The sequence below is a fragment of the Rhamphochromis sp. 'chilingali' genome (genome assembly GCF_963969265.1).
Source record: "Rhamphochromis sp. 'chilingali' genome assembly, chromosome: 8".
In the NCBI taxonomy this organism is placed as follows: domain Eukaryota; kingdom Metazoa; phylum Chordata; class Actinopteri; order Cichliformes; family Cichlidae; genus Rhamphochromis; species Rhamphochromis sp. 'chilingali'.
This window is the reverse complement of record NC_137935.1, coordinates 29,214,439-29,241,832: the sequence shown is the minus strand read 5'-3', so window position 1 is coordinate 29,241,832 and position 27,394 is coordinate 29,214,439. Positions and strand designations below refer to the sequence as shown.

General features: G+C 41.1%; 1 protein-coding gene across 2 annotated transcripts; it reads left to right on the top strand.

Annotated features, from left to right (window-relative positions):
- Positions 1–504: 504 nt before the first annotated feature.
- Positions 505–27,394, top strand: LOC308401806 (von Willebrand factor A domain-containing protein 5A-like). Of its 2 annotated transcripts, XM_080890239.1 has the most exons (23): positions 505–651; positions 2,563–2,610; positions 3,195–3,397; positions 3,487–3,709; positions 4,280–4,446; positions 4,530–4,644; positions 4,784–4,932; positions 5,031–5,119; positions 5,212–5,356; positions 5,743–5,822; positions 5,913–6,027; positions 9,175–9,333; positions 9,419–9,522; positions 15,612–15,829; positions 16,492–16,518; positions 16,815–16,841; positions 17,725–17,763; positions 21,758–21,796; positions 22,681–22,722; positions 23,331–23,485; positions 25,429–25,552; positions 25,659–25,782; positions 27,140–27,392. In XM_080890239.1, exons 2-22 carry the CDS (start codon positions 2,571–2,573, stop codon positions 25,736–25,738), a joined length of 2,340 nt encoding a protein of 779 aa, XP_080746365.1. In that variant the 5' UTR covers positions 505–651; positions 2,563–2,570; the 3' UTR covers positions 25,739–25,782; positions 27,140–27,392. The 2 variants fall into 2 exon arrangements, with proteins under 2 accessions (XP_080746365.1, XP_080746364.1); XM_080890238.1 differs by having other exon boundaries at positions 25,659–27,394.

The window sequence follows — 27,394 nt, the reverse complement described above, 5'->3', positions numbered from 1 at the left end:
TCAAGTAAACAAAAAGAAAACAAACAAGCTATAGCTCCGCCCACCCAGTACATACCGTTTTTTTGAGACAACAAGGAAATGGAATTGTATAGGATGCAAAATACAGTAGAAGTTAAAAGAAATAAGGGAATGAATAGGCGGGGGGAGATTGTTATGTGTAGAATAAGAACAGGGCATTGTTTCCTGAATGGCACTCTTTTTAGGATGGGGAAACATTTAACGGGGCTGTGTAATGTAATTGGTGTGGTGTTATGGAAACAATTGAGCATGTATTTATTAACTGCAGAAGGTATGATAACCATAGGAGAATGATGAGGGTAGAATTGGGAATTAGGGGGGAACTCAGGTTTGAAAAGGTGGTTGACTGGCTAAGATGTCATGAAAGGAAAGGAGTGGTTCTTCGGTTTCTGAGAAGAATGGGATTGTTGAAGAGGATTTAAAGAGCTAAGTGCAGTCTAAGTAACAGCAGAGGGTGGCAGTAATGCAACTTCGATGGATGCAAGCTGCCGTTAAACTGGAAGAAGAGGAAGAACAAGGAACTGGGACGTATCCGACAGAAGTGACTTGTTTCTGCAACGGGGTGTGTAAACACTACTACAAGCAAAAAGAGCTGTAGTCAGCCTGCCCGGATACAACTACCTGTCCACACAGGTAAGCTTCTATTGCGCATGATTCTTCATTTGGGGTCTCGAGTGCCATATTATTCATATTTGACAGGTGGATTTTAACCATCCCATTCTTCATGAGTTTGTCCGTCAGTTCATTCCTAATGTCACATCATTGGTTTCTGTTTCAGTTTTCATTATTGCCTTTAAAAAAAAATGCTTTCGGGTCAAAGTCAAAAAAAAGTTTCAAAACTGTTTCAAAACAATTTCAAATAGTTTTGTGTTTTGTGAAAAAGAACTACTGCCTTAAGTTAACTTTTAGAACCTAAGAACCTAAGGCAGTAGTTCTCTATTATTGCCGAGGTGCACAGTCACTCTGTCACAAGAAGAAAGATGCAAGTTTTCGTCTGCACAGTGAATCCTCTGACTGGAAGTTATCAACGCATGGAAAAAGTCCTCGGTTTTCCATCTTAACTGGTTTTCTGGTGGCGTTTTTCAACATTTCACTCCGTGTAAAAATAATCCATATTTTTCTAGTCACAGATTCCTCACATTAATGCGAATCTTTGTAGAAGCGAAGACGCAATCTTAGTAAGACGCGTGTCGAGTCATTGACGTTTAGACGATTTAACGGGTCAAGGGGAATTTGTTTTCTCTTAAGAAAACCGCTCCCATAAAGCATGCACTCTATATAACGCACTCTACTGCGTTGGTCAGGAGCAGGATTTGTTCAGAGTTGCAGTTTTAAATTGATTGGAATGAATTGTTTCACACTGTTGGATTTGCAGATACAAACACAGAACGCATTTAAGGATTTCAGTTCAATAAATAAAAATCTATTTGGTCGATGTTATTGACTCAACTGATAATTAATTTCATATTTTTCGGTGATAATTTGATATGATCTGCTGACAAACCGAAGCATCTAAGCGAATTTTATGTATTTTATGTTCAATATAGGTATTTGTTGTGCCTGAAAATGAATAAATAAATGAAAATGAAATGAATGAATGAAAGTAACTCTTGATGTTTTAATATTTAAAGTTTCGGAGCTCTAATGCGCAGCTGCCATATTAGAAATAAACAGCAACACTGAGAGTGCACTCAGCTTTATAATAGTAAATTAAATTAAGATTTTTATTTCATCGCTCTGTGTGCGCATATTCTGTTATAGATTTATTTTTAATCACCCTTTTATCATTGTCACCTGATAAAGTGTTTGAATGGATTGCGCTGTATTCATAAGAAGCGCCATGTTACCAGTAGAGCCCCCCCTCCCCCGTCGTTCGTGTGCCACGGTGAAGTCAGCCGCCTCTTATCCGACGGTTAAATTGCTTGCGCCTTTTCAGTAAGCTTTACGGTAGCGCATCTTTGTGTCCTTTGTTGTTGCCCCCAACACACATAGGAAATTAAGCGAAATAAAGCTCTTGGAGTTCTTGTTTTTACCAGTTAAGTTTTTATTTACTTTTCTTTTTACTTTTGTTGGTAATGTGCTTCTTCGTTCATGATTCATTAAAATCCTAAATGTTACCTGCACCCACACTACATTTGTCCCCAGTTTCACCCCAGTCAACTGCAAAATTCCTGAGAGGTTAAAGGACAGTTATGCTCAAACTCAACTAATGCTGCAGCTATAGATTATAATTCTATCGAATATACCGTTGATTAATCGGATAAGAAATACTTTTGTCTTATTAATGAGCAATAACAAAAAAAAATCAAAAGAAAAGCAATACAGGGCTTTTAAAATGAACTCCAATGTTTTTGTTTCATTTGTTAAAAAACTAAAAACAACAAAAACAACCCTTTAAATGTCATATTAAGTTTTTGTTTTAAGGAAACGTTTTCTTAAATGCAGAATTTTATATGTATATAAAGTAGAGCATTGTTCCAGGCTGCATAGATGAGAAATATTTCTTGTGTTTAATATTAATATCGCTATGTTTTTGTTTCACAGGAACGATTATGAACCGCTGTGGTCTGCTAACTCTCCAGAGGGAACCAGGTACTGACAGGAAATAAAGTTTTCTCTGCAGACTCTTTTCATTCATGTAACATTCAAATGTAAAGACTTTAATCAGTTGTAGTAACAAATAATAATATATAATTGTTTCACCCTGACTGAGGCTGTACTCAACTATCAACATGAGAATTGCATTGAGGTTCGTGGCCATTTTCATCTTCTACTGGCCAAAGCATACATAATAAAAACGTCTGGGTCTCCCACACTTACTGGTGGAGAGTTCAGGATGGCAGCAAGCTCACTCTGTACAAGTTGGTAAAGTTGACCATATGCATCCTGGGCAGTGGGCTGCTGCTACATATGGCTACGGGTCATGCAGAGTATATCCTTGTAGTAGAAAAGTAAAGAGGAAAATTAATTGATAAAAAATAAATAAATAAATGAATCAATATGAATAAAAATAAATACACATTGCGACACTATCGAACAGTCAAGTTTAAGTATCAGCTTGTTAATAGTTGACTTTTGTGTGGCTGAAATATAACACAAGACACAATCTGTGAATCAACCATTTGCAAAACATCTGTATGGTTTATGTAGTTATTCTAATTCTGTTTGTCTGTCAGTTCCTCTGAAGAGCATTGAGGTGGAGCTGGAGGTGAGGGACCATGTGGCTACAGTGGTCTCCACTCTGAACTATGAGAACAAGGAGGACAAACCATTAGAGGCTGTTTTTGTCTTCCCTCTGCCTGGAGATGCTGCTGTCTGTCATTTCAGTGCTCAGATTGGACAGACGCAGATTGTAGCTGAGGTGAAGGAGAAACAGAAGGTGAGCTGGACAGTAAATATAACCTGATTATAAGTGAGCTTCAAAATAAACACAGTGAATGTCACTGACATGTGTCAGCTGTGCTTCAGGCTCGTGAGGAGTATGATGATGCTCTGAGCTCCGGTCAGCAGGCCTTCCTATTGGAGGAGAGTGATCAGAGTCCAGATATATTCTCTCTGAGTGTGGGCAGTCTGCCTCCAGGAGAGAGTGCCTCCATCAGGTTGGAGTACGTCACTGAGCTGGCTGTGCAGGCTGATGATGGTCTGAGGTTCTGTCTGCCTGCTGTGCTCAACCCTCGATACCAACCTCAGGGTAGGACAACTTCAGAATACTTGGACCAGAAATGTTTAAACCATATTAGGTCTTTAACAAACATTGAAAACACTGACAGAATACAATGTATGGCAGAAAATTAAGTCAAGATCCAACTTCATTTTCTAGAAGAAAAAGTGATATAGATATTTTTCATATTATAAACTTTGTAAGAAACCAGAGGCAGATGTGTTGAGTAACCACAGACTGTAACTTTTCAGATTTTCTTGTCAGCTTGATATGTTGCAAGTGAAATTTGAATATATAAAATTGTTATGGGGATTTGTGTATGTTACAGTTTGCTATTAGAATTGATCAAGTATGTGGAACATTTGCAAAACACACAGAGTACAGCTGTTAAATTGTAAAGCTGCTCACACAGATGCATGGTTCTCTATCATTTGTACTCTGATAATCTAGTTATTCCCGAACAGCTGAAATAGAACTGTTTTTTAAAAATACCTAATTTTACTGAAATCCTTATTCGAAGCAGAGGTTTTTAGCAGCTGAAGTTTTTTCTTGTGAGCAGCCTTATTGTTTACAGCATTTCTAACCTGATACTGTGTGCAGGTAGTGAAGGTGCAGGTGTCCAGGTGACTTCTGTTCCAGCCTCTCTGGTGCCCTACAGTCTGTCTTTTTCTGCCCGAGTGTCCTCTCCTCGTCCAATCTCTAAAGTAGAGTCCAACTGTTCCCTGGACCGTCTGCAGTACCTCAACACTGATCAAACCCAGGCCACGGTAGGTAGAGTGCTGATGTGTCTGCTGTGTGTGGTTGTTGCTTATTACTGAGGAATAAATATGAATGTGTTTGTGGTGTGCAGGTCAAGCTGGCTGCAGGACACAAGTTTGACAGAGATGTTGAACTGCTGATTTATTACAAAGACGCCCACCAGCCCACTGCTGTGGTGGAGGCAGGACAGGCCTCTGCTGAGCCGGGTGAGTGAAAATGGAAGAGGTTGTTAGATACATTTTTATTAGCAAATTATCTTTACTCATCAGCTCAGGAGTTCAATATGTTTGAATAAACACTTAAAGGCGATGTTGTTTTAAGTTTTTTCTGTCTCTGATTTCTCAGGTTCTCTGATGGGTGATCCAGTGGTGATGGTGAGTCTGTACCCTGAGTTCCCCCAGTCTGTGATGTCTTCAACGGCTTCATGTGGAGAGTTTGTGTTCTTAATGGATCGATCTGGAAGTATGAGTAATACTCGCATCCGCAGTGCCAAGGTATCCATCATTTGTTCTTACACTCATATTAGATAGATATTCTTTCACAGTGTTCCTCTCACACAGTGGCCTCACCATCTTTTCCCTCTTCCCTTCAGGACACTCTGCTGCTCCTGTTGAAGAGTTTACCAATTGGCTGCTATTTCAACATTTACAGTTTTGGGTCCAGATATGAACACATCTTCCTGTGAGTATCAACAACAACAACAACAAAGGCCCTGCTGTCTTTGCTAAGCTATCTTAATGGATGTTTTGGTGCATGTGTTTATGTGATGGCAGTAAGAGTGTGGAGTACAGCCAGCAGACCATGGAGGAGGCTCTGAAGAAAGTTGAGCAGATGGAGGCTGATCTTGGAGGAACAGAGATCCTGAAGCCCATCAAACATATTTACAGCCAGCCCTGCATTCCCAATCAGCCCAGACAGGTAACACATAAAGTGGGACACTAGGAAAGCTGCACAACCTGTCTGTCAGGTTGTGCAGCAGATAATCTGCTCATAAGAACATTGGTGGTTCGATTCCTGGCTGCATGGCAATGTGTTCTTGATCCCAATGTGCATAATGTAGAGTGAGTATGTGCATGTTACTGCTTTATAGAAACCCATGGAAAAAAGGGCCTGTATTCACCCATTTTATTTGAATAGGTGAATGAGACATGTTGCATAAAGAGATTTGAGTGCTCAAGCAGAGTAGAAAAGCACTAATAAAACACAGCCCAGTTACTATTTCTGAAAACTAACTCAGCTCTCAGAACAAGCTGTGTGTTTGTGGGTCTGGTGATATGTCCTTATGTGTAAACTCTCCTCTCCAGCTGTTTGTCTTTACTGATGGAGAGGTGGGGAACACCAAAGAAGTGATCGATCTGGTGAAGAAGAATTCAGGTTCTCACAGGTGAAACCACAAAACCACAGTTATATCTACACAGTTTTCAGGATGTCCAACATGTCCTCTTTGTGCTCAAAGACAATTGTTTTATTGCAGGTGTTTCTCTTTTGGGATTGGGGAAGGGGCCAGCTCTGCTCTCATCAATGGGATGGCCAAGGAAGGAGGAGGTCACGCTCAGTTCATCACAGGGACTGACAGGATGCAACCAAAAGTAAGACATTAAACACAATTATGAAGGAGGATAATGACACCATATGAAGGTCTTACTAAACATACTTAAGCAACTCATAAAAGACACAATCTTATTCTGCTGTTTTGATTAATGGTAATAAATCCAATCAAAGGTTTTTGTTTGACACCATCAGCAGATTCCTTAATCCACCTCAACCTGTTTTCCCTGCCATGTATTCTAGTGACTGCTTAAAAAGTCTGCACGTCTTCAACTGGACCAAGTCTCTTGATCAGTTCTCTTCTCTGAGTTTAAACTAATTTTCTCGACAGATCTCCTTGACATTATTTCACACATGCAGTTTTTTTACTCGGAGGTGCACTACCCTTCCCAGTCTACCCAAGACTGGCAGCCACGACCAGGCCGGCAGACATCCAAGATCCTGCACATCAGCCACGCTGCTTTGCTAGCTAAAACACCGGTGTCGGCACATAAGAACGTTGTCATAGCCTGTCAACGATGTTGATTAGCTGCGTATATACGAATGTGAATCGCATCATTGGCTGGAGCAGCCAGTCACCGGTCACTTACTGACTCACACTCCAACGCAGATTCTCTGTGTGCGGAGCCTGTGCCAGCAGTGCGCGATTGCACAGAGGGAACATTGCCTAAGGGTACATCTTTTGCCATCTTACAATGCTGTGATTGCAGCCATTCCCCAACTCTCTGTGAATGGTGCTCATGGCCATTGATCAGTGGTTGTTGATCAATGTTCATGAGTGTTTGCATTAATGATCAAGGAACTGACCTCCCACCCCATGTTCCTTCACTGGGCTGGTTTCAGTCATAATGCAAATGTTCTGTTTATAAGATTGGGGAAACCTGCAGTCAGCTGAGACTGAAGAAGTCACTTAGTTGAGTGACAAAACATTTCTCCCACTGAAAACGCTACATCCAGATGAACAGAATCAACTTTTGGGGATTTACTTACCTGGATGATTGATTATGCATCAAGATGCTGGTGGCTTCAGTTTAACTACCTTGGGGCTAATGATGGAGCCCCACCTTGTATGGGTGAATGCAACAGTGACTTTAGGTAAATATCTTTTGCAGCAAGCCATACCTTCTGCCCAAGTAGCTACCTGGGAGTGCGTGGTCTGTGGTGGTCTGCTTAACGGCGCTAGCGCTCATCTTTCCAGACTAATGTCTCTCTGGCCCGTGTCCAGACACGTTGATATCGCTGCTGCTGCGCTGAGGGAACTGCCAGTTCTATCTCTGTTTCTGGGAACAAAGTGGCTGGTATCCTAAGGAGATTTCAAAAGAGAGAGAAACCAGTAACGGATGAAGTGTGAGAGTTGTGTGCATACTCCACTCAGAGGAGATATGATGACCATGTTGAAGGGTTGTTGAACGTGAGACAGCAAAGTGTAGCCTCCAGCTCCTGTTTCATCTGCTCTGTTTGGCTGCTGGTCTGGCTATGATATCCAGAGCTCAGACTGACCCGGCCTCCTAATGCTGAACAAAATGACCTCCACACCTGTGAAGTAAACCAAGGGCCTTGATCAGACATGATCTCCACCGGAATACCATGGAGTCGGAAAACATGATCTGTTAACAATTTAGCTGTCTCAGCAACTGAAGACAGTTTTTTTTTTTCAAGGCTATACGGTGGGCTAACTTAAAAAAAAACAAACTGTTAAATATGGTGATTATTACAGTTTTGCCTGAGGAAGCAGGGATATGATTGTAGGAAACAGCGACGTTAAAACATGCGTAAAATAGTGACCAGCGAGCCTGATGGGCTCTCAGTCTCTTGGCTGTCCTTAAATAGATTAAGTTCTTATGATTATCCAGATCACAAAAGGATGCTCTGCCCCCCTTGTAAGTGTCTCCATTCTTCTAGGCCCAATTTTACAGCCAACAACTCACGGTCATCTACATCATAATATCTGGGGAAAGACTGCGAGAAAAGAAGGCACAGGCTTGTAGTTTGCCTTGAGAACCTGAGTACTGTGAGAGGACTGCTCCAACACCAGAGTCTGATGCTTCCACTTCTACAATACACAACTTTGAGTGGTCGGGGTGGATGAGAATGGGAGCAGTTGTGAATAAGTGTTTTAATTTTGAAATGGCGATTCAAAGAAGGCAGTGTGTTTGTTCAGCCTCACTTCTAGTACCGGTGCCCACCTCTCAATTTTAAATACACGTAGACATTGAGGGTTCTTTGGGGGGGGGGCATGCTGACACTTGCTTTTGTCTGGCAGGTGAACAGGGGCAGGTCATTGGCACCATGCCCCTCCCATGTTTTAAATTCACTTTTGAACAGCACGAATCAACACCACATATGAATGGGCAGAGTGACGCATGGGGTCGTCACAAACTGCTGATGCCAGGAGAACAGGAGAACTTCCCTGCTGCTGCAGGACTGGAAGCGGCCTCCTTGTCTCCACCCCAGAGTAAAGGAACCCTCTCCTGGGTCTGGTTATTGCCTCAGATAATAATACTGATGGCTTTGGTCTGGTGGGTAATGGTAGTGAAAAATTGGTTATTAAGGGCTGTAGCAGGGATGGGAGGATTTAACAGGATCAAAGGGAGATGTAACTCGTTAGCTAACCTAATATCAATTAGGTTCTGCTCAGCTCCTGAGGCTTGAAGTGACCTAGTGATCTAGTTGAGACTGAGGATGACCAGAAGGAGAAGCAGAGATTCAGTGGAAGTGAGGGATTCGCCCAACCGTATGCCCGAATTTACCAGTGGGCGGAGTCTTTTGGCCAAATTGGACAGGTCGCCATAAAGTGATTTGGAAAATTTCTCTGCAACGGAAGCATCTCTCCCTTTCTTCAGCTGGAGGTGGCGACACTGGGACTGGGATCGGAAACAAAGGGAGTCAGGACAAAGACAAGCTATGAAAGAGAGAAAGCATTCATTGGTTACCTTACCCTTGATCTTTTCCCCTGTATTTTGGTCCATAGTTTGCATGTTGGAATAAATGTCTGAATGTATGGTTGATTATGTGTCTGTTTATGTGCATGTATGTATGTTCAAACATGTTATATACATTAATAATATTATAAGTCAAGTTAAACATTACAGCAGCAGCAGATACATATTGGAGATCAGACCTGCAGTGAGTGAAATGTCTGTTCCAGCTGTTTGTGTATATTTGGAGAGTTTTTCATTATTTTTCAGGTGATGCAGTCGCTGCGATTTGCTCTGCAGCCAGCTGTGGTCGACATCTCAGTCACATGGGATTTACCAAAGGAAGTGTCTGTCACTGTCCTCTCTCCACCAATCACAACACTTTTCCAGGGTCAGAGGTCACTGATTTATGCCCAGCTCACTGGACAGGTAGGAGCAGCAGCCTCTCATGTTGTTGTTTAGGTATTTGATGACAGTAATTAACGTGACTTCTAACACTGTAATTCTGTGTCAGCGCTCAGAGGCAGCAGAGGGCTGTGTGATGCTGAAGTACAGCCTGGCAGGTCATCCCTCTGAGAACCAGCTGCACTTCAGTCTCAGACCTGCAGAGGACGCTGGGTAAAGCAGTTTAACACAAACAACACTTCTGTTTTGAATTGTGAGTTTCCACGTGTTGAATTTAAAACAGTATTTTCAGAAACTTAACTCTACTTACTGGAAAACAGTTAATAATACCCAAACCTAATGCTGTGTGTCTAGTTTTAAACATGTTTCACTTTTTCCTAATCATTATTTCTTGGATTAGGGATATCATAACATCTAATAGTATATCATTACTGATCACAAACATATTAGACATGACAGAGTAATCTCAGTCTGCCGTTTGTGTGAAATCAAGGAGACATTGTTTGAATTCAAGTCCAAACACTTTTGTGCAATAATCTGACACTTTTACTCTAAAATACACTAAGAACAAACAGATTGACACACACAGGAACATCACCAACAACAACTAATTTGTGTCCTCAGAGCCTGCTTTTGTAAAGAATGACAGACTTGTCTGCACATTGCACACTGTCATAGTGTTTGTTTAGAGAAGAAAACAAAGTCTGTCTGACTTTTAGAGGCAAATCCATCAGCAGCAGAAAGAAATCTGTGCAAGATACTGTCAGGACTCCTTCAGCCTGATTACTGCGGTTACGTCAGTGGTTCCCAAACTTTCTTTTGCTAGGCCCCCTCTTTATTTTACAAGAAAATCTTGTCCATGATTTGGACAGGGGGAACAAATTGTGGCAGGATCAGCCTGTCATTATTTGTGTTCCACTATAACTTTACTGTATAAAGTGTCAAAATGTCAGGGATAGTAAGTCATTATAAGAAGTTTTTGTGAACTAAAAATCCAGAATGTGGGATTCTGTTTGTCCGTGATTTGGAGAGCCCAGGGGTGCTCCCGACGCAGGGGAAACTAATTCTGCCGGGGAGACCTACCTTGGCACTTGTGCAGGTGAGGCCAAAGGCAAGATATGCTTCACCATATTTTCTAGTCTTTGGCTTGGAAGGAAGTTAGTTTGGAGACATAGTTGTGGGAGCCCTGTCAAAAACCTGTCCATTATGATAGCAGTGTCCAAGCATTCTTTTTTTCTTTAATTCATAACACTATTTAAATTCAGGCACTATCTCTATTTTTAACATTACTCGTCAATACTTTCCCGTTGGAGCTGTATCAGATGACCCTAAACCATCCCTTAGGTATGCTGCAACTGGGTTGTTGGTGGCTTACCATGATACACTGAGCATTTTATTTTCACTCTCCATGTGTTTATACACCAAACTGCACTTCTCTTGCTTTCTCTCTTTCATAGCTTGTCTTTGTCCTGACTGCCTCTGCTTCCTTCTGTGGGATTTCTGCCTTTCTTTGAGGTCTAGGGAGCGGACCCAGCTTTGGTGTTACTTTAAGGACAGCTCGGGAATTTCTTAAGCTAATGGGTAGTTTTTCTTGTACTACACAAACTACTACCTGCTTGTTAAAAAGTAACTTCAAAAAGTTAGTAAAGTCAAACCCAGCTCATGGGTCATTCTGTTTGAAATCAACACAGGACTTCTGCTCAACCATCCATGATTTTCATAAAAATGTTATGGTACAAAGTTTGGGCACGTATAACGACTACTGTGAAATTTTAACTTCAAATATTAAATACTACACAAGATATTTTCTTCAAAAAATGCTCTTTTGAACTACGCTGTACTGCTAAAACAAAAATATCAGTAGGTTGTCCTGTCAAAATAGAATATATGTATATTTTTAATTTGTGAGACCCAAGTGACTCCATTTCAAATAATAACATTTTGTCAGGGTCCTGGGTCTCCTGACCCAGCGTTTTTAGTTCTTTGTGAGTTTTCTTAGTATTTTGTCGAGTTCTCATGTGATTTATTCTATGGTTTCTAGTTTTGATCCCTTGCCCCTCATGTTTCTCTGTGCCCCCTCTGTTCTGTGTAAAGTCCGTGTTTCTTGGTCTGTGTCTTGGCATGTTTTGAGTTTCCTGTGTTTTTTGTCACTCTGTATTGTGAATTATGTTCTCATGGTTGGTATTTTGTTGCTCCCTTGAGTCAGTTTCTTGTGTTCCAGGATTTCACTCTGTGTATTATTTATCATCTCTAGTCTTTTGGTTCTTAGAGTCCTCTGCCTTATGGTTATGTCTCCGTTTCTTAGTTGTTCTGTCTCCACCATGTCAAGTTCGCGCCTCAGTGTTATACTTCCTGTTTTACTTTGAAGGTCTGTGTCTCATGTGAGTGTATCCTAAGCTGTATCCCAATTCAGGGTCTGCAGCCTTAAAGTACGCAGCCTCAACGGTCCTCAAGGGCCGCGTACTCAAAGACCGCTAAGGCCGGAAGTGCGAGGCTTGTGAAATGGGACGGTCTAGCCTCCGTCGCGCTGCCCAGGTTGCCTAGCAACTATGATAGCTGGAAACGTGTGGTTGACAGAAATGAAGGAGAACATATTTTCACTTCCTCAAACACTGCTGAGTTTGTCCTGGTGGATCATCAGGGGTGCAAAGCCTCACAGATGATGTGCAGCAGTGGATCCCTCAGTCTGTCCTCACTCTGGACACTTGCAGTTGTCACACATGGGAATCAAATGTGTGATAAGCTGCAGGATTCAAACACAAGTGTAACTTATAAATACATGTTCATACTTTTATTCCACAATCAGAGAGAAAGAAACAGAGAGAGCGTGCAGGGCAGACAGACAGGTGACAGTCTCAGGTGTATACACTGCTACAAAACAGCACAAGAGAAGGAGGATTTAGTGTTTGTGTTATTACGAGTGCTAAACAAGAAGAGTTCCCAGATGGTACAGTGGACACATGTGTGACTCCTGTGATTAAAGCATCTTTCTTTCAGCTTAACGAGTGAACCGTCAGCTCGTTCAAACACACGTTAAAGTCCGTTTGGCTCGACACCACCGAACAGAGGCAGCAATATAACATAGCTAACATTAACATTGCAGTGAATCCTGCTTGTGCCGTGATATTCAGGACTGCAAACCGAGCAGCATCACTGACTTTCAGCTTGTTGTGATTGTGGATATATGACTGACTTTAATTATCCATAAAATCATCACATTCTCTGTAAGATTAAGGTCGACTATTGTATTATTATATTTTAAAGGCTTTAAAAGCAAGTAAAAGCTGAACGTACAAACATCGCTAATGGCGACATGTGGCCAACAGTAATGTTTTAATGTTCCTCATTATTAAACATTCGCACATAAATAAGTGACATAATATTCCGTACTTACTTTTCACAGTTTACTCTTCGGCCGCTCCGCTTCTGCCATCTGCGGCAAAATTATCCACACCGACTGCCACACTATGAATTGTGGGATATGTTGGGCCATGAAGTCTACACTGCCACAGCCTTAAAATTCAGGGAAATGAAGGACGCATTTCGAGCAGCCTTTGAATTGGGACAGCCTTCGGCGCGCCACTGTGACGTAATCGGCCTTAAAATGTGGCCTTTAAGGCTGCAGACCCTGAATACGGCCCTACTTTGTTTCCTTGTCTCGTCAGTTCTGATTTCCCCCAGCTCTGCTCTTCTTCTGTGTCTCATTCCCTCGTTATTCCCCAGTGTATTTAAGCCCTGTGTGTCTCTGTGTCAGTGTTACGTCGTCCCTCATTGCGGTGTGTTACTCTGTCCCTGTGTTTCCTTGAACTTAGATTTCCCAGTGTAGTTTTTTTTTTTTTTTTTTTTTAAATGCGTCTTCCTTGCCAGCCAATAAAGCTGTGATTTTGAGTTCATCCCTTGAGTCTGAGAGCCTGCATTTTGGGTCCAACTCCTTCCTGCCACACAGCACTTACTGACACATTTAAAAAAAAAAAATTCCACTTGACCTTCTGGACACTCTAGTATTTGTTGTATTTTGAAGAGACAACGTACTGATTATTTTTGTGGCATGACTTGTCATGTTTGCTCAATGCCACATGAAATTTGAAAGGAAATACCATTTTCTTTAATTCAATTCAGTTTTGTTGATACAGCCCCAAATCACAACAACCGTTGCCTCAAGGCACTTTATATTGTAAGGTAGACTCTATAGTAATACATACAGAAAAAAACCTAACACTCATATGATCGCCTATGAGCAGCACTTTGGCCACAGTGGGAAAGAAAAACTCCCTTTTAACAGGAAGAAACCTCCAGCAGAACCAGGCTCAGGGAGGGGCGGGGCCATCTGCAGCGACCGGTTGGGGTAAGAGGAGGAAGACAGGATAAAGACATGCTGTGGAAGAGAGACAGAGAATAATAACAAGTATGATTCTGTCCAGAGAGGTCTGTTAACACATAGTGAGTGAGAAAGGTGACTGAAGAAGAAATACTCAAGGAAAATAATAACAAAATCCAAATTTTTTTCAATTTTGTTATTAAGAATATCATGTTAAAAAGTATTAAGCATCCTTTATTTTGTCATATTGTGAAATTAAAAAATAAATATTCAGAAATTGGCACTAATCACCTTTTGAATAGTAAAGCTCTTTAGTGCTGTTTACCTATATCTGCCTTTGAAGGAGTGCTGGACTCCATTGCCCTTATATCAATAAAGTGCCTAACACACAGTACACAGTGTAACTATAATATAAAATATGCATATGCACAACACAACTGAATGACATAATTTCTTTGTACATTAGAAACATTACAGTCTATGTGAATAAGCCAGCTAATTTGGATCATTCCACCCTGGAACAACAAGAATCCAAAGAAACCATTAAAAGCTCAGAAATACCATCAAATTCATGCCCTTGATGAGTGTATGTAAACTTCTCATAACACCTGTGCAAAGTTTTGTGTTCTTGCAGAAATTCTTTCACAATGAGTAGACTTTAACCCTGTGACTCAGTGGTCCTGAACAATTGCATACAATATTGTTAACAATCTACCAATCAATGTTTGACTCACTTCCAGCTTATTGTAGCTTTCCTCCCTTTCAGCAACTTCTACGCTGCAGTCTGAGCTTTTCTACACTTGTTATGATCAAATGAAGTGACAGTGTTGACTTTTTAGCTGCAGTTACTTGTCAGAATCAAAGGCAGAGACTCCATTCCCACAAAAAAAAAGCAAAGTTAGACTGAGACTGAGGCTCAGATACACAGATAATTTGGGTTATTTTGGTCATTCTTTTAAATGGACATTTGTGAGGTTGGTCATTGATCAGGTTGAGTTGAGGACTCTGTGCCGGCCAGACCAGTTCTTCCTCATCAAACTTGCTTATGTATCTTGCTTTGTGCACTGGTTTGCAGTCAGGGATGACCCCTTCCTGCTAGAACAGGTGGGGGCCCAGTAACCCTAGCCCAGGCAGGGTTAACTGTTCCCTGATTTTTTTTCACTCAGAGGGGTCTTTTGATACATAGACAGACAATTTATTAGTCATTTAATATACCTGATTATATTCGATCAGTATTAAGCATAGCTATTTGCAATATATGTAAAAACCACCATCACTTCATGCGGAGACCCCTTCGGCGCCAGCTGCGGCCTTAAGGCTGGAGCTGAATAAAACTCCCTGATAACGACTGTGTTTAGACTGTTCCCCCCCATTCCATACAAGGCCACCTGGGTTGGCTGGAAGACTGTTTACTTAGCCTGGCGGGCCGAAGGACACTGTCTCAGCTGAACTCTGGACACACACATACACTGATATGCACACACTGATCCCCCCTCCCTTTCCAAACGCCTTCGATGCTTGTGCCCTACCGGGGAAGATGGCAGTCGACTGGACCAGCGCAGACACGCTGCAGGACCGGATGCGCTGTCTACACCGGCTCTCTCTTACCCTTTACCCGCCCCTGTTGCTTGTCTTGTGTTTCTATGGTGTATTGATAGTCATGTGCTTTTTGTGCTGAGGTGTTTTTTCTGTTATCAAACTGTTCTCAGGAGCTCAGTCTGAGTGGAGTTTTTTTCTCCTCCTCTTACCTCATGTTATGTATTTCCGTTGTTTTTTCCTATCAGCCTACCTTTCTGACATGTCTCCACAATGTGATGTTTGTGTAAAGTTGGTCAGAAGGTTCCTTTGTAAGTGTGCATGCGCCATTAGCGTGCTGCCTGCTGTAACCCTAATTTCCTTCGGGATTAATAAAGTATTCTGATTGTGATTCTGATTCTGATCACATATGACATATGATTCTGTGTGTTTTCCTTCTTGCCTGCAGACTAACAGTTCACAGGTTGGGTGCTCAGACTCTCATTCGCTCCCTGGAGATGGAGGAGAGAGAGCACAGAGTACAGCAAGATGGAGTGAAGGAGAAGGTGGTGCAGCTCAGTGTCGAATCAGGAGTGAGCAGTTCGTTCACTGCCTTCATTGCTGTCAACAAAGACAACAGCGAAGTGATTCAGGGACCTCTTGTGCGCAGAAATATTCCAACAGCCCGTGAGTTGTTGTTTTTTTTTTTTTTAAACTAAAATACTCAAACACAGTTTGAAGATGAAGAAAGCTGAACTTGAATGAAAAGAGTACAATGATAAATAGAAGAGCAGACTATCAGAGTCAGTTAACAGGATCCAGACGTTGTACAAATTTTTTCTTAAAAAGGTTGGTTAAAGCAAAATATGAGATTCAGTAGCAAAAATATGGTACAGTTATTCAAGATATTGACAGGAGAAAAAAACAGTATATTTTAAACAGTGTTTTTGTATTGTGTTATATTTGCATATCAGCCTATGAATGTTAAAAAGTAAGACATTAAATCTCTGGACCTTTAAAAAAAAATCATTTTACATCTGTGCATTTCAAAATATATATATATATATATATATATATATATATACATATATATATATATATATATATATATATATATATAAAAACATTTCTGTTTTTAACTTTTTTTGAAATGGTAAGTATACAATACTGTATGCAAATAGCTTTGATAACCTTTGTAATGGGCTGTGTCCCAAAGTGAAGACTTACCTGATAACCTCAGTCTGTTTAAGGTTGATTTATACATTTTAAAGATTGACGGTGTTTTGTTTTTCTTTTTCTCTAATAATATTCAGGCTGATATTTTTTTTTTCTTTTATTTTTTTGCGTAGTGTTTCTTTTGGCTCCAATTGGTTGTGGTGAGTAAAAGCTGAGCAAAAACATGCATCTACACAAATATGCATTTCTGAAGAATAAAAATAAAAAGACCAACACACATTTTTATTTGAATTCATTTGAATACTGTATGCAAATAGCTGCAGTATTTGCTGTGACAGCCTTTGTAATGCGCTGTGTCCCAAAGTGAAGTCTTCACCTGATAACCTCAACCTGTTTAAGGTTGATTTATACATTTTAAAGATCAACGGTGTGGTAATGCCAGGTTTTATTTCTCTCTTATATGTTCACCCTCAACCTGACTTTTTTTTTTTCATAGTCATGAGGGCTGCTCCATCCACGATTAGTAAGTAGAAGCTGAGTGACAACACACATCTACACACATGTGCATTTCTAAAATAAAAACAAAGAAACCAACATATTTGTATTTGAAATGTTAAATGTCAAACATTCACTGCACAGTTGCTGCAGTATTTATTTTCCCAGTTGTTGTAATTGGCTGTATTTATACTACCATTTATGATAAGTTGCAGGTCATGATAATGACCTCAGAAGCCATAAACGTACTGATCTAAACAGCAAATGAAATGTCTAATTTTCCCAACATTTCCATATTAGCGTCATAATCAAGCTGCAATTCCTTCCTGTGAAACTAACTTTTTTGAATTATTAAATAATTAGAAATGTAATATATTAAATATGTGATCATGTAGTTCCTTCCATTAAGAGCCATTTTCTTCTCTACTGCACAAAAGAGTAAAAATAATGAAAAAGACCCTTTAAATGAGCCAATCTGTCTGAACTTGAATGATTAAATATAGGTGGTGTTTATCAACATGTAGATTTAAATACAGTTTAAATATTGTGGTAATATTCTAACCTGCTGTAAGACTCTCAGAAGCCAGAAACGTAGTATGATGTGGAGACATTACATGTTAAGATGAAATATTAATCTGTTTTTGTCAGACAGATGAATGTGAATAAAAAGAGTACGATGATAAATTTAAGAGCAGAATATCTGAGTCAGGTTCAGATGATCCAAAAGCAATAAATGACATTGACTTTAAAATATTTGTTACAAGAAATCAAGATTCTGATTAGAAAGGTGACAGTGATGAACATTTACATACTTTTATACTATTGTTTTGTATTTGTATATCAACAAATCAGTAAGTTAGTACATTTCTTAAGAATTTGCTAAGGAACACTGACTCTATTTTACGTTATAGTGTGTGACTCCGCAGTGATGTTTGAGGAAATTGAAGCAGGTAAGTAAAACCTAAATGACACATCTGTACATCTATGTAAATGTGTAGCTGTTTGTAGAAGGGACCGGGCCCATACAACTACTGGACATAACCTGCATCAGTACCACATGGAAGCTTCTGTTCAGGCATCATAGCGGCAAAGATGAATAAGCACATGGCTCAATACATAAGCGGGGCACAAAAAGGAATTGGCATCAATACCAGAGGCACAAAACACCAGCTACTGATAGAGACTGCAAGACTTGGCTGACCAAGCCCCACACTCGGATCCTGGAATGCCTAAAACTGTACAAGATCAACAGGACCCTAAGAGCTGTGGAGAGGCTGCTAGGAAGGCTGAAACCACCAAGTACCTGCAGAGGGTCAGACAGGTCCTGAGGAGTCAGCTGAACAGTAAGAACAGATCCAGGCTATCATCACTTACGCCCTGCCCATGATCAGGTACCCGGCTGGGATAATAAGAGATAGAAGCCACTGACATCAAGATAAGGAAACTCCTGACCATGCATGGAGGGTTCACCCTAAGATCAGCACCCTGAGGCTGTATGCTAAGTGGAAGAAAGGAGGACGGGGACTGGTGAGTGTTACACCCCGGCCTAGGCAACCGGAGTGCAACACGAAAAAAGTAAAAATAAAGGAAAAAAAAAAACCACACACCCACACAAAAACCCCCCACTAAAGCTCACCACCAAAATCCCGAAACGAAAGTATCGACAAATCTATTTACAACAAACTATTTATTTACAACAAAACACCAAACTATTTACAACACGGGGGAGATCGCGACCATGACACACTGAAACACAGGGTTTAAATACCTAGAGGGAGCAATCAGGAAAATGGACAACAAGAGGGAAACACAGCTGGGGCAACTCAGAACTGACGAGACAGGGAAACATAATCTGAAAAGACTAAGATAACACAGACTTTCAAAGTAAAACAGGAAACGCATAACAGTCACGCCAAAAAGAACACACTGACAACACCGAAACGTAACAGTTCCCCCCACCCAAAAATCAAACATTTAACACCAAGTGAAAAGTTTGATCCAGACAGACGAAGCCGATGAAGGCTGGAGCGGTCCCACTGACCCTCCAGCAGACGATGAAGGCTGGAGCGGTCCCACGGACCCTCCAGCGACGACAAAGGCTGGGGCGGTCCCACGGACCCTCCCCTCAGCGAAGGCAGACGAAGCTGATGAAGGCTGGAGCGGTCCCACTGACCCTCCAGCAGACGACGAAGGCTGGAGCGGTCCCTCGGACCCTCCAGCGAAGGCGGATGAAGGCTGGAGCGGTCCCTCGGACCCTCCAGCGGAGACGGACAGCTGAAGCGAAGGCAGACGAAGATGATGAAGGCTGGAGCGGTCCCACTGACCCTCCAGCAGACGACGAAGGCTGGAGCGGTCCCTCGGACCCTCCAGCGAAGGCGGATGAAGGCTGGAGCAGTCCCACGGACCCTCCAGCGAAGGCGGATGAAGGCTGGAGCGGTCCCACGGACCCTCCAGCGACGACAAAGGCTGGGGCGGTCCCCGGACCCCCCAGCGAAGGCAATCCCGGACGAGCCCCCATATGTTACACCCCGGCCTAGGCAACCGGAGTGCAACACGAAAAAAGTAAAAATAAAGGAAAAAAAAAAAACACACACACACACAAAAACCCCCCACTAAAGCTCACCACCAAAATCCCGAAACGAAAGTATCGACAAATCTATTTACAACAAACTATTTATTTACAACAAAACACCAAACTATTTATAACACGGGGGAGATCGCGACCATGACACACTGAAACACAGGGTTTAAATACCTAGAGGGAGCAATCAGGAAAATGGACAACAAGAGGGAAACACAGCTGGGGCAACTCAGAACTGACGAGACAGGGAAACGTAAACTGAAAAGACTAAGATAACACAGACTTTCAAAGTAAAACAGGAAACACATAACAGTCACGCCAAAAAGAACACACTGACAACACCGAAACGTAACAGTTCCCCCCACCCAAAAATCAAACATTTAACACCAAGTGAAAAGTTTGATCCAGACAGACGAAGCCGATGAAGGCTGGAGCGGTCCCACTGACCCTCCAGCAGACGACGAAGGCTGGAGCGGTCCCACGGACCCTCCAGCGACGACAAAGGCTGGGGCGGTCCCACGGACCCTCCCCTCAGCGAAGGCAGACGAAGCTGATGAAGGCTGGAGCGGTCCCACTGACCCTCCAGCAGACGACGAAGGCTGGAGCGGTCCCTCGGACCCTCCAGCGAAGGCGGATGAAGGCTGGAGCGGTCCCTCGGACCCTCCAGCGGAGACGGACAGCTGAAGCGAAGGCAGACGAAGATGATGAAGGCTGGAGCGGTCCCACTGACCCTCCAGCAGACGACGAAGGCTGGGGCGGTCCCTCGGACCCTCCAGCGGAGACGGACAGCTGAAGCGAAGGCAGACGAAGATGATGAAGGCTGGAGCGGTCCCACTGACCCTCCAGCAGACGACGAAGGCTGGAGCGGTCCCTCGGACCCTCCAGCGAAGGCGGATGAAGGCTGGAGCAGTCCCACTGACCCTCCAGCGAAGGCGGATGAAGGCTGGAGCGGTCCCACGGACCCTCCAGCGACGACAAAGGCTGGGGCGGTCCCCGGACCCCCCAGCGAAGGCAATCCCGGACGAGCCCCCATATGTTACACCCCGGCCTAGGCAACCGGAGTGCAACACGAAAAAAGTAAAAATAAAGGAAAAAAAAAAACCACACACCCACACAAAAACCCCCCACTAAAGCTCACCACCAAAATCCCGAAACGAAAGTATCGACAAATCTATTTACAACAAACTATTTATTTACAACAAAACACCAAACTATTTACAACACGGGGGAGATCGCGACCATGACACACTGAAACACAGGGTTTAAATACCTAGAGGGAGCAATCAGGAAAATGGACAACAAGAGGGAAACACAGCTGGGGCAACTCAGAACTGACGAGACAGGGAAACGTAAACTGAAAAGACTAAGATAACACAGACTTTCAAAGTAAAACAGGAAACACATAACAGTCACGCCAAAAAGAACACACTGACAACACCGAAACGTAACATGAGTGTCAGTGCCACAGTCCAGAATGAGACAACAAATATCCACCAATACAACCGACCACGCGCTCAGTGAATACCTCAGGCAGCAGAAAACCAAGAAAGAGGAGGAAGAGGCTGTTGTAGAAGGACAGTCCCCTGAACGGTGTGTACCACCGGCAGATAGAGGAAGAGGCCGACATCCAGATGTCCTGATCTGAAAGACAGCACAGAGGCACTAATCATGGCAGCACAGGAACATGCTCAGAGCATATATACCTGTGTGTATGTATGAGTGAGACAGTTTTTGAAAGTCAAAGTGATCTGATTTGTTCACTGAACTTAAACTCAGTATTTATTCAGGTTAGGATGTACGCATTTGGAAAAAAATAGTTTTAGGTGTGGTTCAGTGTGTGGACTGAACATGCACATGTGAGTCCTCATGTGTCATTGTGCACACTTGTGGAGCTCAGTTTATGCTTGTGGATCGACCCTTTGTTGAACACATTTTTCTCCATACATATGCATCAGTTAGAGCAGCAAACAAGCAATAAAAAGAGTAAATACAGCAAAACCAGTTTTCATCAATGTGATATTTTGTACAGTTTCTGTAAATACACAGACTGTTAAACACAGAGGAAATGATGTGAGCTATTACATGTAGGAGCTGGTAATGTGGTCCATAGCAACATGTATGTCAGGGGAATGTTTGTGTCTCTGACAGCCAAAAGAATATTATCATGGAGTGTGTATGCTAAGGGCAGAGGGGCACAATAGTGCACATTTCTTACATTGTATTAAATTGGGAAGTGAAAAGGTTATGATTTTTTTTTCTTGGAATATGACTGTTTTTGTGAAATTCATGCATTCAGATACTATTGCTGAGGCATTCTGTGTAATTACCTCAAAAATGTTGCTTTGTGTTTACCAATTAAAAAGGATTCTTCATGAACGGGAGGAAACAAAAGGTAATGGAAGGTAAGTTTAAAAAAAAAATGAGAGCATGTATTTTAGTTTTAACATGTGTGTTTTTTCAAAAGGTCAACTGAAAGAAATTCTTTTTTTCTTAATGGGTGTGACACCATCAGTTATAATTTGCTGGGTTAGAATAAAGTAAGAAAAAAAATTAGCATGCATTGTCTTAGTAGATATGAAGGAAATTTAATGCTTAGTGGAAGTAACTGTATAACAATGTTTAGTTCATCTTGATGCATTCTCAATCATCCAGGGAAGTAAATCTTTAAAAAGTTGATTCTGTTCATCTGGACGTAGCGTTTTGTGGGAGAAACGTTTCGTCACTCATCCAAGTGACTCAGCTGAGACTGAAGAAGTCACTTGGATGAGTGACGAAACGTTTCTCCCACAAAACGTTACGTCCAGATGAACAGAATCAACTTTTTGGAGAATGTTTAGTTCAGTTCCTTTGATATTGAGACCCAGTTTTCTCCTGTTGAATAATCTTTTAGTCTTATATTCCAATAAATCATATTAAATTAATCTGATTATGTGTATTTATGTATGTATTTATTGGCCATACATTTTCCCAGTAAAACATGCGAAACACATACTTTACAGCGTATCAAGCTTTCATTTCATCAGCTTGATTGCCTTCAGATAGTATTCATTAAAACCACTTTAACTGATGCTGGGGTGTTGCCAGTTTTATTTTTCTTTAATAAGTTAGACTCCAAACCTATATTTGCTCCAATGGTCATGAGTATTAAATCAGAAATGAAAAGGTTATGATTTTTTTCTTGGAATATGACTGTTTTTGAGAAATCCATGCATTCAGATACTATTGCTGAGGAATTCTCTGTAATGAACTCAAAAACGTTTTTTTGTGTGTGTGTTTACCAATTCAGATGGATTCCCAATGATGGAAGAAGAAAACCAGTCAAGAAAATGTAAGTAAAAAACAAAATGAGAGCATGTATTTAGCTTTAATTAACAGGAGTGTTTTTTCAAAAGGTTAACTGATGGAAATTCTTATTTTCTTATTGTCTGTAACACCATCAGTTATAATTTGCTGGGTTAGAATAAAATAAGAAAAATAAGCATGCATTGTCTTGGTAGATATGAAGGAAGTTTAAGGCTTAGTGGAAGAGACTGTATAACAATGTTTAGTTCAGTTGCTTTGATATTGAGATCCAGTTTTCTCCTGTGTAATAATCTTTAAGTCTTATATTCCAATAAATCAGATTAAAATAATTTAATATATAAAACCATATATTTTCTCTGTAAAACATGTGAAACACATACTTTACATCATATTAAGCTTTCATTTCATCAGCTTGATTGCCTTCAGATGGTATTCTTTAAAACCACAGTAACTGATGGTATGGTGCTGCCAGTTTTAGTTTTCTTTAATAAGTTCGAACTGTTGTAAACATTTGATTTTGTTGTGGAGCTCTTATGTAATTATTACAGTTTTAAGATGTAATTTATGGTTATCATGTAGAGTTCTGTTTGTCATCTAGCACCATAATCGGGTTTTGTTTTTATTGCATCTTAGATTTTCCAGCTGCTGTGCCTGAGCAGCCACCCAGAGACCCTTTGCTGCAGTTAGTCTCCCTGCAGGAGGCGTCTGGCTGCTGGCTGCTTGATCCAGCTCTGGCTGCTGCACTGGGACAGACCAACGAGGAGGTGGAAAAGTCAAAGCCTGAAAAGGTGCACTGCTGTCAATTTAAATATTAATACAAAATGATAATGTGAGATAAAACAGATTTGATTCTATGATTTCAACAAAAACACATGATATAATTAAAAATACACCATAAAACAAAGAAGATGAAGTCAAACTAAATGTAGGCCTGCCTCACAGCCTGAGAATAAACATCTGCATATCAGAAGCTAAGGCTACGTCCACACTAATGCGTTTTCGTTTGAAAACACATTGTTTTCTCTCCGTTTTGGTCTCCCGTCCACACTGAGACGGCGTTTTCCTCAAGGAAAAATGCACCATTTTGAAAACGCTCTCGAAAACGTATACACTTCAAAACGGAGCTGCCCCATCGCAGTGTGGACACTCAAAAACGCAGACTTTCTAAAGCGATGACGCATTTTAGTCATGTGATGCAGTCATGTGACCAATTAAACAAAGATAGCGGAGGGCATTATACAGCAGTTGTTTTGATTGCTCTCAATTTTGACAGCCCTAAAACAGATTATTATCAGTTTGTACATGCTCCAGATAGCTTTTCTTCAAATTCTTTAATTCTCACGCGCTTTTGCGCATACGCAGTACTGGAACGTAAGCGTTTTGGGCCGTTTCAATGTGGACGCGCAACTCAGACGAAAACGCAGTCTGCAAATCTATCCGGGCTAGTGTGGACGTAGCCTAAAACACTGGTGGTAATCATACTCCTAACCACCCACTGAGATGCACCAGCGTCTGATATTATCCAGAAACTGCAGAGCAGCAGAAATTTTTGACTGGCAGGCTGGCAGTCCATCAGGATCGGCAACAGCACTTCAGCCAGCATTATTACAAATACTGGCGTCCTCAGTCCCATCCTATACACCCTGTACACCGTCACATCCAACAAGGATAACATCATTTTGAAGTTCGGACAATTCTGCAGTGGTCGGTCGCATCACTGGAAGAGATGAGGCGACTTACAGGAGGGAGGTGGTCAGTCTGGTGTCATGGTGTGAGGACAACAACCTCACCCTCAACACTGGCAAGACAAAGGAGATGATAGTGGACACGAGGAAGAAGAGGAGGCCTCACCCACCGCTGTCTATCCGGGGCCTTGAGGTGGAGAGGGTGAGCAGCTTTAGGTACCTGGGCGTCTACATCTCTGAGGGCCTCACCTGGACACTGAACACCACACAGCTGGTCAAGAAGGCTCAGCAGCGGCTTTATTTCCTGAGAAGGCTGAGGAAATTTGGTATGTCGGCCAAGATCCTCAGCAGGTTCTACAGCTGCATTGTGGAGAGCACACTGACCAGCTGCATCACTGCATGGTATGGCAGCACTACTGCCATGAACTGAAAATGCTTGCAGAGAGGTTCAGAAGTGTGAAATCCAGAACATCCAGACTCAACAACTTCCCCACTGCCATCAGACTCTTGAACAGCTGACCCATTCTGAACAGTAATAATAAATTTTTTTTGCACGTCTGGTCATCTTACATATTAAGCCAACATATTAAGCTATAGCTCTTTTACACACATCTGTTTCAAATTTTCATATTTTGTCTCCTTTTCTGTCTTCATTTTTTTATTTGTACTATTTGTATTATATGTTCTATTTCTATTGTATATATTAATCGACATTTGTGGGTGGAAGGAATTTCATTGCACAGAAAAATGCCTTTTCTCTTGTGACACATGACAATAAGCACTGTGAATCCTTGTATTATTTTCTTCATCAGTTGTTGTAAAAATATTTCAGCACATTATTTTAGAGCATTTATGATATCACAGTTTGGGATTTCATCAGAAGAGCATCCAGTGTAATAATCTGCCAAATCAAATATGCAGAGCTGCCCACCTTGGTGACCCCGTGTGACATAGAAGTACACAAACATATGTAATATTACTGGTTGTAGAAAGTAAAATGTGTGTTCTGTCTGTTTTATTTGATTGATTTTGATTTGGGGAATTAGACCAGCAGTGAAGTGTGGGCCACCATTCTGGCTCTGATCTGGCTTCATGGTTTCAAGATGGATGCAAAGGACGAGTGGGAGCTTCTGGCTATGAAGGCTGCCTCGTGGCTCTGTGCTCACAATGGTACTAGCAATGATTGTAACAGATAAAATAACAGCTTTAAAAAACTGTTTCATTCTACAGCTTTTCTCCCACAATCATTATTTTAATATTTGTGTTGTGTTTTTAGCACCGTGTGTGTCAGAGTGTGTGGATGCTGGAAATGTCCTGCTGGGTTGCAGCGTGAAGAAAGAAGCTCTGGGACTCTGAGGGTTTTCTTAAAGTAGCTTCATCTTCAGAGTGAACAGAAGCAGGTCTGCTTACTCCACACTGCCTTTGATACAGAGCTGTTTTATATCATCAACCCCTTTTACATGTTTATTTGTCATGAATTATGTACCTAATTTTGGTTTTACCATTGTGGAAAAAAAAGTATGTCAAAATTGTCTGAATACTCCTAACACAGTAGAAGATTGGACCACTGCTGTGGCAGCTCATTCACAAAGTGTTTTAATTCCTTTTCTCTGCCACTAGATGGCGATTATGTTCATACCTTTACTGATTTCACACAGAAACACCAAAACCAATCTAAGAAGTCTTTTCCCTTCCTGTTATAGTTCTGAAAATGGCTTCAGTTCAGGACATTTCCAAATGGTCCTCAGTGAATTGGAGTGAATAGAGCAAAACTTTTAAAATAACTATTTACAGTGTTTACACCATCTTCTAAACAAAAAAGTCTATCCTAGCTTTTATTTTTAAAAAAGTAATATTTTAATGGCCAAATTGAAATGAAACCATACAGAACGTCATTCTGTTTTTCTTGCAGGAGTTACAATTTTATCCATAATACACTTTCATTCTGCTAATTGACACTGATTGGTCCTTGAACGTCTTAAGGCAGCACATAGTCTTCATTCATGTTTGCTTACTCATGTAGTTCGAGTTGAATCTGAATTTCCCAAAACTGCCTGTTTTGTAATGACTTTCCAAATAATACTTAGCATAAAAAATTAGAAAATTTATGTTTGGTCTCTCATTTCTTTGTTTGTGATTCCACTAATTACACAAGGATTTCATAATTTTTGAAGCCACACTGAAAATACTCAGCAATCTGTGCATTCATGACTGGACGTAATACCGGTAGCTTAGCTGTAACATTTGTAAGGCTTCAGCTTCAGGTTACAAGGAAATGACATCATTCACGTAGATTACTGATTAGCAGTGCTAACTCGAAATTTCTAGTTACTTTTCTCAAAATTTTGAGTTAATAAGTCAAAGTTTCGATAAAATAAGTCAAAATTTTGAGTTATGGATCCTTTTTTAATTTTTTTTTTAGTGGCAGAAACGGTCTTCCATACAGAGCACACCTCCTTATCTAAGGTTTTCTGTGTTTCTTATTCTCTTTAAAAGTTCTGCTGAGGGCCTCCTATACTCGAAGTCTAAGAGCCAACTCTGTTCTTTGGCTCGACTTTCTTTCATAATCTTTTCACTTTTGTGAGAAATAAAACACAATTTAAAAACAGATTGTCATAAAAAGAAATGACATCAATAACTACACCAAGGACATTCAAAACAAATTTTAAACTTGGCTTAAAGACCATAAGTCTGATCTGAAAATGTCGACCAACTTCAACATTTAGATTGTGACACTAACTTGTCTCTCTTCCACAGTGTGTTTCTTTTGTCCTGCTCCCCTCTCCCTTAACCAATTGTGGCAAATGGCTGCCCCTTCCTGAGCCTTGATCTCCCAGAGGTTTCTTCCTGTTAAAGGGAGTTTTTATTTCCCACTGTTGCCAGGTACTTGCTCAAAGAGGATCATTCAATTGTTGGGTTTTTTTCTGTATTACTTAGTGTATTTACCTTACAATATAAAGCACCTTGAGGTGACTGTTGTGTTGATTTGGCGCTATATAATTAAAACTGAAT

What these genes read in the sequence shown, in the direction of transcription:
- LOC308401806 (XM_080890238.1), top strand. Translation starts at nt 2,571, where the DNA reads ATGAACCGCTGTGGTCTGCTAACTCTCCAGAGGGAACCAG. An exon ending in AACTCTCCAGAGGGAACCAG is followed by an intron (nt 2,611 to 3,194) that starts GTACTGACAGGA and finishes TTTGTCTGTCAG; the next exon opens with TTCCTCTGAAGAGCATTGAG. An exon ending in CTGACAGGATGCAACCAAAA is followed by an intron (nt 6,028 to 9,174) that starts GTAAGACATTAA and finishes ATTATTTTTCAG; the next exon opens with GTGATGCAGTCGCTGCGATT.